This window comes from Salmo trutta, chromosome 10 (genome assembly GCF_901001165.1).
Source record: "Salmo trutta chromosome 10, fSalTru1.1, whole genome shotgun sequence".
NCBI classification, from domain to species: domain Eukaryota; kingdom Metazoa; phylum Chordata; class Actinopteri; order Salmoniformes; family Salmonidae; genus Salmo; species Salmo trutta.
In genome coordinates this window covers 36,038,368-36,052,064 of record NC_042966.1, presented here as the reverse complement: position 1 = coordinate 36,052,064, position 13,697 = coordinate 36,038,368, and the positions used below count along the sequence as shown (strand labels likewise).

The window sequence follows — 13,697 nt, the reverse complement described above, 5'->3', positions numbered from 1 at the left end:
TGTAGTGTTTTCATATTTTTACACATTTACATTTAAGTCATTTAGCAGACGCTCTTATCCAGAGCGACTTACAAATTGGTGCATTCACCTTAAGATATCCAGTGGAAAAACCACTTTACAATAGTGCATCTAAATCTTTTGGGGGGGGGGGGGTAGAAGGATTACTTTATCCTATCCCAGGTATTCCTTAAAGAGGTGGGGTTTCAGGTGTCTCCGGAAGGTGGTGATTGACTCCGCTGTCCTGGCGTCGTGAGGGAGCTTGTTCCACCATTGGGGTGCCAGAGCAGCGAACAGTTTTGACTGGGCTGAGCGGGAGCTGTGCTTCCTCAGAGGTAGGGAGGCGAGCAGGCCAGAGGTGGATGAACGCAGTGCCCTTGTTTGGGTGTAGGGCCTGATCAGAGCCTGAAGGTACGGAGGTGCCGTTCCCCTCACAGCTCCGTAGGCAAGCACCATGGACTTGTAGCGGATGCGAGCTTCAACTGGAAGCCAGTGGAGAGAGCGGAGGAGCGGGGTGACGTGAGAGAACTTGGGAAGGTTGAACACCAGACGGGCTGCGGCGTTCTGGATGAGTTGTAGGGGTTTAATGGCACAGGCAGGGAGCCCAGCCAACAGCGAGTTGCAGTAATCCAGACGGGAGATGACAAGTGCCTGGACTAGGACCTGCGCCGCTTCCTGTGTGAGGCAGGGTCGTACTCTGCGAATGTTGTAGAGCATGAACCTACAGGATCGGGTCACCGCCTTGATGTTAGTGGAGAATGACAGGGTGTTGTCCAGGGTCACGCCAAGGTTCTTAGCACTCTGGGAGTGCTCTGGGAGGAGTTAATTCAGCTTGTGTCATGCTAATTTAGCCTTTTACGACCAGCGGAAACAACATTGAAGATGATGAGTACCATGTCATCAGAGCTCTGTGCTTATCGGATGTATTAGGTTACTAACATTTTTAGATAATGTTAATATGTTATGAAAAAGACTCCACAACAATCATATTTGTCTTGGTAAAATGTATTTTATTACATAAATGTAATCACCAAAGCATGTTTTCAAACATTCTGGTCAGAGTGGTTAGACACCCTACTTGGAGTGTAACAGTCTGCCTTCCAGGGCCTTACTTCATCTCTCTAGAACTAATGAGTGCCAGTCTTTGAGGGTTTTTCCTTTCAAAAGGCTAAACGCTGTTTAATCTCACACACACACACACACACACACACACACACACACACACACAACTGGTTGAGTACAAGATCATTATGAGTGTTTGTGGTGAGAAAGGGGTAAGGTATTTCAGGCTCAGTCTCCTTTGAGAGGCGTGAGAGTCCTCTTCTCTTTCCTCTCTGGCCCAGTCCCTCTCTTTCTCTCCAGACAAACACACCACAGACAATGCCTCATTCTGCACTGCTGGGGTCTCCAGGGAAACCGAGAGATGGTCCTCCAAGGTGTTTCTGGTCATAATTTCCATGTGGTCAACTTGACACCATTAATAAACACACTCAGTCTCTGTGCGTGTCCAAGCACGACTCCAACACCATCATTAAGTTTGCTGACGACAACAGTGGTAGGCCTGATTACCAACAACGATGAGATGCCTATAGGGAGGAGGTCAGAGACCTGGCAGTGTGGTGCAAGGACAACAACCTCTCCCTCAACGTGAGCAAGACGAAGGAGCTGATCGTGGACTACAGGAAAAGGAGGACCGAACACTCCCCCATTCACATCGACGGGGCTGTAGTGATGCAGGTCGAGAGCTTCCATTTCCTTCATGTCCACATCACCAACAAACTATCATGGTCCAAACACACTAAGACAGTCCTGAAGAGGACACGACAACACCTTCTCCCCATCAAGAGACTGAAAAACATTTGCCGTGGATCCCCAGATCCTCAAAAAGTTCTACAGCTGCACCAGAGAGCATCCTGACCGGTTGCATCACCACCTGGTATGGTAACTGCTCGGCCTCCGACCGTCAGGCACTACAGAGGGTAGTGCGTACGGCCCAGTACATCACTGGGACCAAGCTTCCTGCCATCCAGGACCTCTATACCAGGCGTGTCAGGAGAAGGTCCAAAAATTTGTCAGAGACTCCAGCCACCCTAGTCATAGACTGTTCTCTCTGCTACCGCACAGCAAGAGGTACCGGAGCGCCAAGTCTAGGTCCAAAAGGCTCATTAACAGCTTCTACCCCAAAGCCATAAGACTCCTGAACAATTAATCAAATGCCTACCCAGACTATATGCAGCTCTTTGAGGGCTTGCCAAGTCTTGAGAGTCCAGGAGGAGCTGTCTGTGCCTGGCTCTCAGCCCATATTAGACCAGTATCAGCCAGGTCCTGCCAAGTGCCCCATCAGGGAGGAAGGCAGGAGGCTAGCAGGCAGCACCTTGAGAGAGACGAGACCTTTCTGTGGCCCCCGTCACTAGCAGGCAGCACCTTGAGAGAGACGAGACCTTTCTGTGGCCCCCGTCACTAGCAGGCAGCACCTTGAGAGAGACGAGACCTTTCTGTGGCCCCCGTCACTAGCAGGCAGCACCTTGAGAGAGACGAGACCTTTCTGTGGCCCCCGTCACTAGCAGGCAGCACCTTGAGAGAGACGAGACCTTTCTGTGGCCCCCGTCACTTGAACCCAGAAGATTAGTGAAGGGTAGCAGTGCATTAGTGGTGGGAGACATGAGCTACATCCCAAATGGCACCGTATCCCCTCCATAGTGCACTACTCCCACAGGCCACCGGTTCGCTTTCCACTCAGTCTCTTAAGGTCGGAACAGAATCTGACCAGAGACAGAATACGACCGGCGACAAACAGAAACAGACCAATCATGGTGACCAGAACAGGAAATACTCCTTCCCTAAAGAAGCCAAATGAGTGAATGAGTAATAATAACAATAATAATAATAATAAGATTTTGTATCGTCATATACACCGGATAGGTGCAGGGAGAGAGCGAGAAAGGACGAAGAGAGCTTGTCCTGTTCAGATCATGTGATAAGGAACCACTCAAGGCCCTCGTTGAGACCTATTTAGGAGACCTTTTGTGTTCGTCCCAAATTGCCACACTTTTCCCTACATGACTAGTGTGTCAATTGGTACGTTCCCTATGACTCAGGGGAAACACTAGCTACACATCAAGGCGAGGCCGAGAGAGATCGGAATTTTTTATTTTCCATTTGTGTTGCACAATAGCTAAATATCAGAGGGCAGACCTTGCACTGTCTAACAAAGTTACATGAAGACGTTGCACGTTTTGCCTAACTAACCAACCACTACACACCCACGGATTAAATACCACATGAAAAAAGCATTTCATAACCAGCAGTATGAGGCTGATGAGGTGTGTTACAGAGGGATGGAGGAGTCTGTATGTTAGAGCTCAGCTTTCACTTTCTCAGAGAATTTTTTTTTTCTGATTAAATGAGGAATTCCTGATATTCCTGACTTTGAAAAAAAACAGGAGCTCTCTGGCTTACAAATGGATCGCTTGACATTTTGTGCTGGGCCCATATTCAGAAAGCATCTCAGAGTACTAGTCTGATCTGGGATCATTTAATACACCATTTCTATCATAAGATAACATGGAGGACCTGATCCTAGATGAGCATTCCTACTCTGAGACACTTTATGAATGCGGCCCTTATTTCCCATGTTGTGCTGGTCACATCCCTTATTGAGACAATAAGCAGACAGGCGTCTCTAGCTCTGTTACAGGACATGATGGTTATGTGGTCTGTTCAGTTCTCTCCGTAGCCCTTTACTGTACACTCACTGCCCCTGTCATTCCCTATATGGGTTGAACAATGCCGATTTGGTAACTGATAAGTGCCTAAATTGGGACTCAGTGGCTGTACAGTAACACACGTGTGTGTGTGTGTGTGTACATATATACATACACACACGTGTGTGTGTGTGTGTGTGTGTGTGTGTGTGTGTGTGTGTGTGTGTGTGTGTGTGTATACATATATATACACACACACACACACACGTGTGTTACTGTACAGCCACTGAGTCCCAATTTAGGCACTTATATATATATATATATACACATACACACACACTGCTCAAAAAAATAAAGGGAACACTTAAACAACACATCCTAGATCTGAAAGAAAGAAATAATCTTATTAAATACTTTTTTCTTTACATAGTTGAATGTGCTGACAACAAAATCACACAGAAATAATCAATGGAAATCCAATTTATCAACCCATGGAGGTCTGGATTTGGAGTCACTCAAAATTAAAGTGGAAAACCACACTACAGGCTGATCCAACTTTGATGTAATGTCCTTAAAACAAGTCAAAATGAGGCTCAGTAGTGTGTGTGGCCTCCACGTGCCTGTATGACCACCCTACAACGCCTGGGCATGCTCCTGATGAGGTGGCGGATGGTCTCCTGAGGGATCTCCTCCCAGACCTGGACTAAAGCATCCGCCAACTCCTGGACAGTCTGTGGTGCAACGTGGCGTTGGTGGATGGAGCAAGACATGATGTCCCAGAAGTGCTCAATTGGATTCAGGTCTGGAGAACGGGCGGGCCAGTCCATAGCATCAATGCCTTCCTCTTGCAGGAACTGCTGACACATTCCAGCCACATGAGGTCTAGCATTGTCTTGCATTAGGAGGAACCCAGGGCCAACCGCACCAGCATATGGTCTCACAAGGGGTCTGAGGATCTCATCTCGGTACCTAATGGCAGTCAGGCTACCTCTGGCGAGCACATGGAGGGCTGTGCGGCCCCCCCAAAGAAATGCCACCCCACACCATGACTGACCCACCGCCAAACCGGTCATGCTGGAGGATGTTGCAGGCAGCAAAACGTTTTCCACGGCGTCTCCAGACTCTGTCACATGTGCTCAGTGTGAACCTGCTTCATCTGTGAAGAGCACAGGGCGCCAGTGGCGAATTTGCCAATCTTGGTGTTCTCTGGCAAATGCCAAACGTCCTGCACGGTGTTGGGCTGTAAGCACAACCCCCACCTGTGGCCATCGGGCCCTCATACCACCCTCACGGAGTCTGTTTCTGACCGTTTGAGCAGACACATGCACATTTGTGGCCTGCTCGAGGTCATTTTGCAGGGCTCTGGCAGTGCTCCACCTGCTCCTCCTTACACAAAGGCAGCGGTAGCGCTCCTGCTGCTGGGTTGTTGCCCTCCTCCACGTCTCCTGATGTACTGGCCTGTCTCCTGGTAGTGCCACCATGCTCTGGACACTACACTGACAGACACAGCAAACCTTCTTGCCACAGCTCGCATTGATGTGCCATCCTGGATGAGCTGCACTACCTGAGCCACTTGTGTGGGTTGTAGACTCCGTCTCATGCTACCACTAGAGTGAAAGCACCGCCAGCATTCAAAAGTGACCAAAACATCAGCCAGGAAGCATAGGAACTGAGAAGTGGTCTGTGGTCCCCACCTGAAGAACCACTCCTTTATTGGGGGTGTCTTGCTAATTGCCTATAATTTCCACCTGTTGTCTATTTCATTTGCACAACAGCATGTGAAATGTATTGTCAATCAGTGTTGCTTCCTAAGTGGACAGTTTGATTTCACAGAAGTGTGATTGACTTGGAGTTACGTTGTGTTGTTTAAGTGTTCCCTTTATTTTTTTGAGCATGCTCAAAAAAATAAAGGGAACACACACACACACACACACACACACACACACACACACATATATATATATAAATAAAATAGGACGTCAGAGCTCAGGCTCTTCACTTTACAGTGCTGTATGGGATTCAACTGACAGCTGTTCTAAACGTGTGTACCACGCCTAGCAAAAAGATGCCCCCATTCCTCCCGCTAATTGAGCTACTTTTACAAATGTTGTTGTTGTCTAATGCCTCGTCCACATTACGTTACGCCGGATGTCATTCATTTCAATGGGGATGTCCACAACGGAGCGGAATCGCACTGCCCCCTTGCGGTTGAAGGCTCAGTTGCGAGTCAGACACTGCCCCCTTGCGGTTGAAGGCTCAGTTGCGAGTCAGACACTGCCCCCTTGCGGTTGAAGGCTCAGTTGCGAGTCAGACACTGCCCCCTTGCGGTTGAAGGCTCAGTTGCGAGTCAGACACTGCCCCCTTGCGGTTGAAGGCTCAGTTGCGAGTCAGACACTGCCCCCTTGCGGTTGAAGGCTCAGTTGCATGTCAGACACTGCACACTTGGAATTTTTCCACACTTTACGTAGTCTTCAGTACAGACAAAGTCTGTTGAAGAAAAGGTATTGACCAAAACCAAATATTTTCATCTTCTGTGATGGCTTTATGGGATAGCTAGCAACTTGTAAACAATTACCTATAAGTGAATACTATTTTAATAGTAATGTTAAATAATACACATTGGCAGTTAAACCAATTTTATGACTGTTGCCTCCCGTTTAAATCTATTGTGATGGTAATGACATTTGTTTTTGATGATATTATTATTATGGTGGAGGTTGCTAGTTACAGTGGTATCTTCAACCTAGCCTTTAGCTAGCTACTGTAGCTGTTCTGCAAGCTAGCTTGACTAGCTATAAAGTTAGCGTAACAAGTAGAGTTAAAAGTAGAGTTAAAAGTAACTAAACAAAACATGTTTTATTATCACCCGAAACAATATATATGTCTCCGGTCTTAAATGAAAACGTCATATTTTGCGATCTGCCTAAATAAATGCGATCTCTGACGAGACAGGTTTACCTCCATCTTGCGTTAACAACACTGTCCGCTCAGTAGCGGTGCAAGACTCCATGAAGATGACATACAGCTTAATGAAATATGTCCCGATGTGTACAGGGCAGCATGGGAGAGGGGAATGCTGGAATCTATGTGTTCTGAAAGCCGAGATGTTGAGGATTATAATAAATACCGCCTTGATGTCAAACAACAACAAACCTGCGAGTCTAAAATGTGCACTTCACATTTCCATATTAAAAGCCTAACACTATGATTGGATTTGATAATTTAGCAAGTCATGTTGGCAATATAATAAGCTTTCAAATGATGCCCACCTTACCCAGGTGGGGATTTATAATGGAATGTTTCTGGATTGCCTAAACAACAACAGTACTTGTGTAAAGGTGGGGATGCAGGGCTGTGTTACAAACAAACAACTACAAATGTGTTTGCTTCAGTTCCTCAACGGCAAAGCTAGGAGAGATAAAAAAAGCACTTTCCTTGAGTCATAAAAGTACATTTAAATTCCGTATGAACTGTGCCCAGTCTGGAGAGGTGTGTGTCCACTTGGAGACTCCAGTTAGACCTCACCCTCAAACTCTTGTAATTATTGTTTCTTATTTTGCACCTAAACCAAACTTTCCAAGAATATTCTTATTATGTAACTGAATGTATCCAGAGTATCTTCAGTTTTCGTTAAGGACAAATGTTGTGAAAAGTATAGTCAATGTAAAATGCACATAAAAATCAACAGTGTAATGTTTGACTCAGTCATGTGAACATTTGGTCTGATAATTTCCCCATCTCCAAAGTGTTGTCTTTCAATTGCTACCATGGTCATGCATATGCTTTTTATATTTATTATGTTAAACATTCAAATTTGTCCCTATCCATAGGCTAATTTCCACAAGCATAAAGGGTTAACAGAATAACTGCCCTGTAGGCATGTGTGTCTGTTTAATGCTTCTATACACAATACAGAGGTACAATTTTTTGTTTTAAAAAGAGAAAAACAAGTCTCAGCAAATGTCTAGAACATTACATATGGAGTTTAGGGTAGGATGTAGTCTACATATACAGTACCAGTCAAAAGTTTGGACACACCTACTCATTCAAGGGTTTTTCTTCATTTTTACTATTTTCTACATTGAAATGTAATAGTGAAAACATCAAAACTATGAATTAACACATATGGAATCATGTAGTAAACAAAAAGTGTTACACAAATCAAAATATATTTGAGATTCTTCAAAGTAGCCACCCTTTGCCTTGACAGCTTTGCACAGTCTTGGCATTCTCTCAACCAGCTTCATGAGGTAGTAACCTGGAATGCATTTAAATTAACAGGTTTGCCTTGTTAATTTTATTTGTGGAATCTCTTTCCTTCTTAATGCGTTTGAGCCAATCAGTTATATTGTGACATGGTAGGGGTACTATACACAAGTTAGCCCTATTTGTTAAAAGACCAAGTCCATATTATGGCAAGAATAGTTCAAATAAGCAAAGAGAAAAAACAGTCCATCATTACTTTAAGATATGAAGGTCAGTCAATCCGGAAAATGTCAAGAACTTTGACAATGTAGAAAATAGTAGAAATAAAGAAAAACCCTTGAATGAGTAGGTGTGTCCAAACCTTTGACTGGTACTGTATATTGTTGTTCAAATGTGTTGACAGACAGTGGTTGACCCTGGTCAGCTCTCCAATACATCCTATGACTAGGCGTATGAAAATTGCCTACATAAAATGTAATATTCTGTGAAATGAATCTAGATAGGGATTTCCGAAGTTTCCTTTTACCTTGGCGCTCACACTTAGCCTCTGTAGGGAGACGTTTCCGTTCTCTGCCGATGTAGCCTCGCTCTCCGCTGCATCCCCATGGCCCGACTTGCTACCCGGTAACGGGATGCCCTCCGTGACATACTCTTTACGGCACTCCAAGTTGTGCTTCTTCAGTACCTCCGCGGTCTCAGCGTCTACCACGATCAGCTCGAGGCTGCCCACGGTGGCTCGTATCCGGGCAACGACCTGCTGGTGGCTCTCGCCCTCCACGTTGTCCCCGTTAACGAACGTCAGTCGGTCCCCAGCGAAGAGACCGGCGGTGGCGGCGGGAGAGTCTGGTTCTACCAGCCGGATAAACTGTCCGGTCTTCCCTTTCTCACCGTGCAGATGGAAGCCGTAGCCATTCGAACCCTTTCCTAAAATACAACATCTAGGCCGGAGGTTTGACATAATGTTGCCGCTGATCAAATATTATCACAGATAACGTCCAAAAACCTCAAAAGAAAGAAAGTAAAAGTGGACAATAAACAATCTCAGAAATGAAACTGACCGACTAACTACTTCGAACTTCCGGTCGCTCTCACAAGTTTACTTTCTGTCAAAACAGATATTATTTGACTTGAGTCTCTGGTACCGTCCTCCTCGAAACTATGTTGCGATCTAGTAACTATTTGTGGAGAGCACGTAGTCAGACACACCCACAGAAGTACTCTTCCTTGTGTGCTCAAAATCTCCTGGGCTTTGTTTTTTAACTTGATCTGAAGTTGTTGGTGAAGGGTTGTAGTCTGACAGCTGACAAGACCAATCAGTAATCTCCTTTAGGAAAACGCTGTCGTTGAGTTTATCCGACAGCCAATGGACGGCCTGTAAATTCCCCTACGCCAGAGCCATACATGTATTTATTTCTAAATCCGTGACTCTGACCTAGGCTATTACTTGTCACATATCTAGATGCTAGAGACACTGTCATAGCCTTTTTTTCCATAACGTTATTGAGCGAATTAGGAAGGAATGTCGATGTAAAACGCTAAATTCATTTTTCCGTCAAAATAATAATTCTTGCGAGCAAATGTAACTTAATAAAGGAATGAACGTATGTCGCAAGATAACATGTAATTTGCCTTTATTAAACTCTCCAGGGCCCGGTTTCCCTAAACCATTTTAAGCCTAGATTCCATCGCTATCGGTTTCAGGGCCCTGATCCGTTTCCACCAACGCTATCTATGATTGGAAATAAATCCCGTTTGCGCATGTGCATAACTAGAGATAAATCCGACAGGGTTTGGGTGATGAAAGTTGGACAGAGGATCTCGAAATCTCTGCGCAAGAAACATTTGGACAAACGTAAAAATAAAAAAATAGCCTAATGTTATGTTCTTGCAATTATGCCGTATTATGCGCCAGATGTTAAGACAACAAATCGTTGAATGGATCATGCAAATAGCTAGGCCTATTGACTAAAATCAGGGTTTATGATTGTAATTCAACTTTGCCATGGTTTGCTTTTGCTTAGAACAAGTAGCCTAGCCCTTGATAGGTCCTATATCTTGCTTAGTTCAAATTGACAGACTCATTTATTCATCATGAATAGTGTTGTGAATAGCGATGCGATTTCGAGCTAAGAGTGCTCGTGTTGCCCAATCGCCTGTAGGCCTAGGCTATGCTGGAATTGGCTACTGAGGACGGGGTCGTAATTTCAACCAAATGTTATTAAAATGCCATGGACATGAACTGAATATGTTTGTCAACAACAGCCAGTTTTTTGTTTACATGTAGCCTAATATGACTGACTGTTACCATCAATCTAATGTACTCTGATCGGCAATTGCGATAGAGCTGTGACCATGACCACAATTGCTTCCAATTTAATTTAAACATGGTCATTAATTGCATGATAACACAAAGCTACAATAGCAATAGCCTAAATTGAAGTTATAGGCTATTTAAATATCTGTTTGCGGCAGCTCAAGGTAGGGTACAAGTGGCACAGTTTGATTTGCAATGACTCCAGTGTAGAGCTCTGCTACCTGACACTTGAAAACTTACCCCTTATGATTTATTTTTTTACTGTCTGTTTTGCAATTGATGAATGTGTTATTCAATGCGTTTATTTGGGCTATAGCAGTAAAATCAATATTTTATCAAATAATAAGCACACACACATATATACACAACCTTGTACGTGTCTTGAAGACCAACATCCCGGAGTCGCCTCTTCACTGTTGACGTTGAGACTGGTGTTTTGCGGGTACTATTTAATGAAGCTGCCAGTTGAGGACTTGTGAGGCGTCTGTTTCTCAAACTAGACACTCTAATGTACTTGTCCTCTTGCTCAGTTGTTCACCAGGGCCTCCCACTCCTCTTTCTATTCTGGTTAGAGCCAGTTTACGTTGTTCTGTGAAGGGAGTACTACACATCATTGTACGAGATCTTCAGTTTCTTGGCAATTTCTCGCATGGAATAGCCTTCATTTCTCAGAACAAGAATAGACTGACGAGTTTTGAGCCTGTAATCGAATCCACAAATGCTGATGCTCCAAATACTCAACCAGTCTAAAGAAGGCCCGTTTTATTGCTTCTTTAATCAGAACAAGTTTTCAGCTGTGCTAACATAATTGCAAAAGTGTTTTCTAATGATTAATTAGCCTTTTAAAATGATAAACTTGGATTAGCTAACAAAACGTGCCATTGGAACACAGGAGTGATGGTTGCTGATAATGGGCCTCTGTAGATATATATATACCTTCCATAAAAAATCTGCCATTTCCAGCTACAATAGTCATTTACATTAACAATGTCTACATTGTATTTCTGATCAATTTGATGTAATTTTAATGGACAAAAAATTTGCTTTTCTTTCAAAAACAAGGACATTTCTAAGTGACTCCAAACTTGTGAATGATAGTGTATATATATGAGGGGTCCTCATATTAAAAATCAAATAGCTAAATGATCATTAGAATGACCATCTTAAAACAATTCTTTATGTTAGCTTAATATAAAACCACCTCTACCAAGAAATGTATCTAACACGCTCTAGTGCGCCTAAAGTTGATTTAAATGCTTTTCCAGTGTATGTGTATCAGTTCTAGCATGTCCATTTTTTTTTATTGAAAAGGCGTTTATAGCTAGGCTATTTACATAGAGATCCTATTAAATTACTAGAAAGGCTATGTCACAAACCCTTTAAGATCCAGGTTGGGGAGGAAATTGCAGCCATATTGGTCAGGGAGAAATCCAAACCAGTCTAATTGGAATGAATAGCAGTAGAGGCAATGTCCTGATTTTAATGAATGTGATATATCAGAAACTGTGTAATAGAATGATTGTCAAAATATTGTCATGTAGGCCTAATTAGAAATACAGTTTATGGAGGTTGTATACTGTATAAATAGCCTCTAAAATATGTATATACACTGCTCAAAAAAATAAAGGGAACACTAAAATAACACATCCTAGATCTGAATGAATGAAATAATCTTATTAAATACTTTTTTCTTTACATAGTTGAATGTGCTGACAACAAAATCACACAAAAAGAATCAATGGAAATCCAATTTATCAACCCATGGAGGTCTGGATTTGGAGTCACACTCAAAATTAAAGTGGAAAACCACACTACAGGCTGATCCAACTTTGATGTAATGTCCTTAAAACAAGTCCAAATGAGGCTCAGTAGTGTGTGTGGCCTCCACGTGCCTGTATGACCTCCCTACAATGCCTGGGCATGCTCCTGATGAGGTGGCGGATGGTCTCCTGAGGGATCTCCTCCCAAACCTGGACTAAAGCATCCGCCAACTCCTGGACAGTCTGTGGTGCAACGTGGCATTGGTGGATGGAGCGAGACATGATGTCCCAGATGTGCTCAATTGGATTCAGGTCTGGGGAACGGGCGGGCCAGTCCATAGCATCAATGCCTTCCTCTTGCAGGAACTGCTGACACACTCCAGCCACATGAGGTCTAGCATTGTCTTGCATTAGGAGGAACCCAGGGCCAACCGCACCAGCATATGGTCTCACAAGGGGTCTGAGGATCTCATCTCGGTACCTAATGGCAGTCAGGCTACCTCTGGCGAGCACATGGAGGGCTGTGCTGTCCCCCAAAGAAATGCCACCCCTCACCATGACTGACCCACCGCCAACCCGGTCATGCTGGAGGATGTTGCAGGCAGCAGAACGTTCTCCACGGCGTCTCCAGACTCTGTCACGTCTGTCACATATGCTCAGTGTGAACCTGCTTTCATCTGTGAAGAGCACAGGGCGCCAGTGGCGAATTTGCCAATCTTGGTGTTCTTTGGCAAATGCCAAACGTCCTGCACGGTGTTGGGCTGTAAGCACAACCCCCACCTGTGGACGTCGGGCCCTCATACCACCCTCATGAAGTCTGTTTCTGACCGTTTGAGCAGAGACATACACATTTGTGGCCTGCTGGAGGTCATTTTGCAGGGCTCTGGCAGTGCTCCTGCTGCTGGGTTGTTGCCCTCCTACGGCCTCCTCCACGTCTCCTGATGTACTGGCCTGTCTCCTGGTAGCGCCTCCATGCTCTGGACACTACGCTGACAGACACAGCAAACCTTCTTGCCACAGCTCGCATTGATGTGCCATCCTGGATGAGCTGCACTACCTGAGCCACTTGTGTGGGTTGTAGACTCCGTCTCATGCTACCACTAGAGTGAAAGCACCGCCAGCATTCAAAAGTGACCAAAACATCAGCCAGGAAGCATAGCAACTGAGAAGTGGTCTGTGGTCACCACCTGCAGAACCACTCCTTTATTGGGGGTGTCTTGCTAATTGCCTATAATTTCCACCTGTTGTCTATTCCATTTGCACAACAGCATGTGACATTTATTGTCAATCAGTGTTGCTTCCTAAGTGGACAGTTTGATTTCACAGAAGTGTGATTGACTTGGAGTTACATTGTGTTGTTTAAGTGTTCCCTTTATTTTTTTGAGCAGTGTATATAAATATATATATATTTTTTATTATAATTTTTTTATTATTATTATTTTTATATGACACAATATCAGTTGTTGTTGCATATACAACTTGTTTAAGTTCTATAATAAAACGTCTGGGTCTAATCCTGAATGCTGATTGGTTAAAACCACATTCCAGCCGGTGTCTATTCCACAAGTTACCAATGGTTAAATCAATGGTGTTAAAATGCCTATTTACTCTGTTCCATCTGACTGCGCAATCCACTGTTTCATCAGCCCAGCCAGGCAATTTATAAACTTGATCTCCACTATATAAAGCATTTAGACATTATCTCATATTTCTTTT

At 44.1% G+C, this 13,697-nt stretch overlaps 1 protein-coding gene across 1 annotated transcript in view; it reads right to left on the bottom strand.

The window, feature by feature from the left end:
* LOC115201667 (Na(+)/H(+) exchange regulatory cofactor NHE-RF1-like) overlaps positions 1-9,299 on the bottom strand; it is a 36,365-nt gene extending 27,066 nt beyond the window's left edge. Inside the window, exon 1 of the mRNA XM_029765482.1 lies at positions 8,434-9,299. Within this exon, the coding sequence (XP_029621342.1) occupies positions 8,434-8,865 (432 nt within the window). The 5' untranslated portion in view covers positions 8,866-9,299. The remainder of the gene's footprint in view (positions 1-8,433) is intronic.
* Between the last annotated feature and the right edge of the window lie 4,398 nt (positions 9,300-13,697).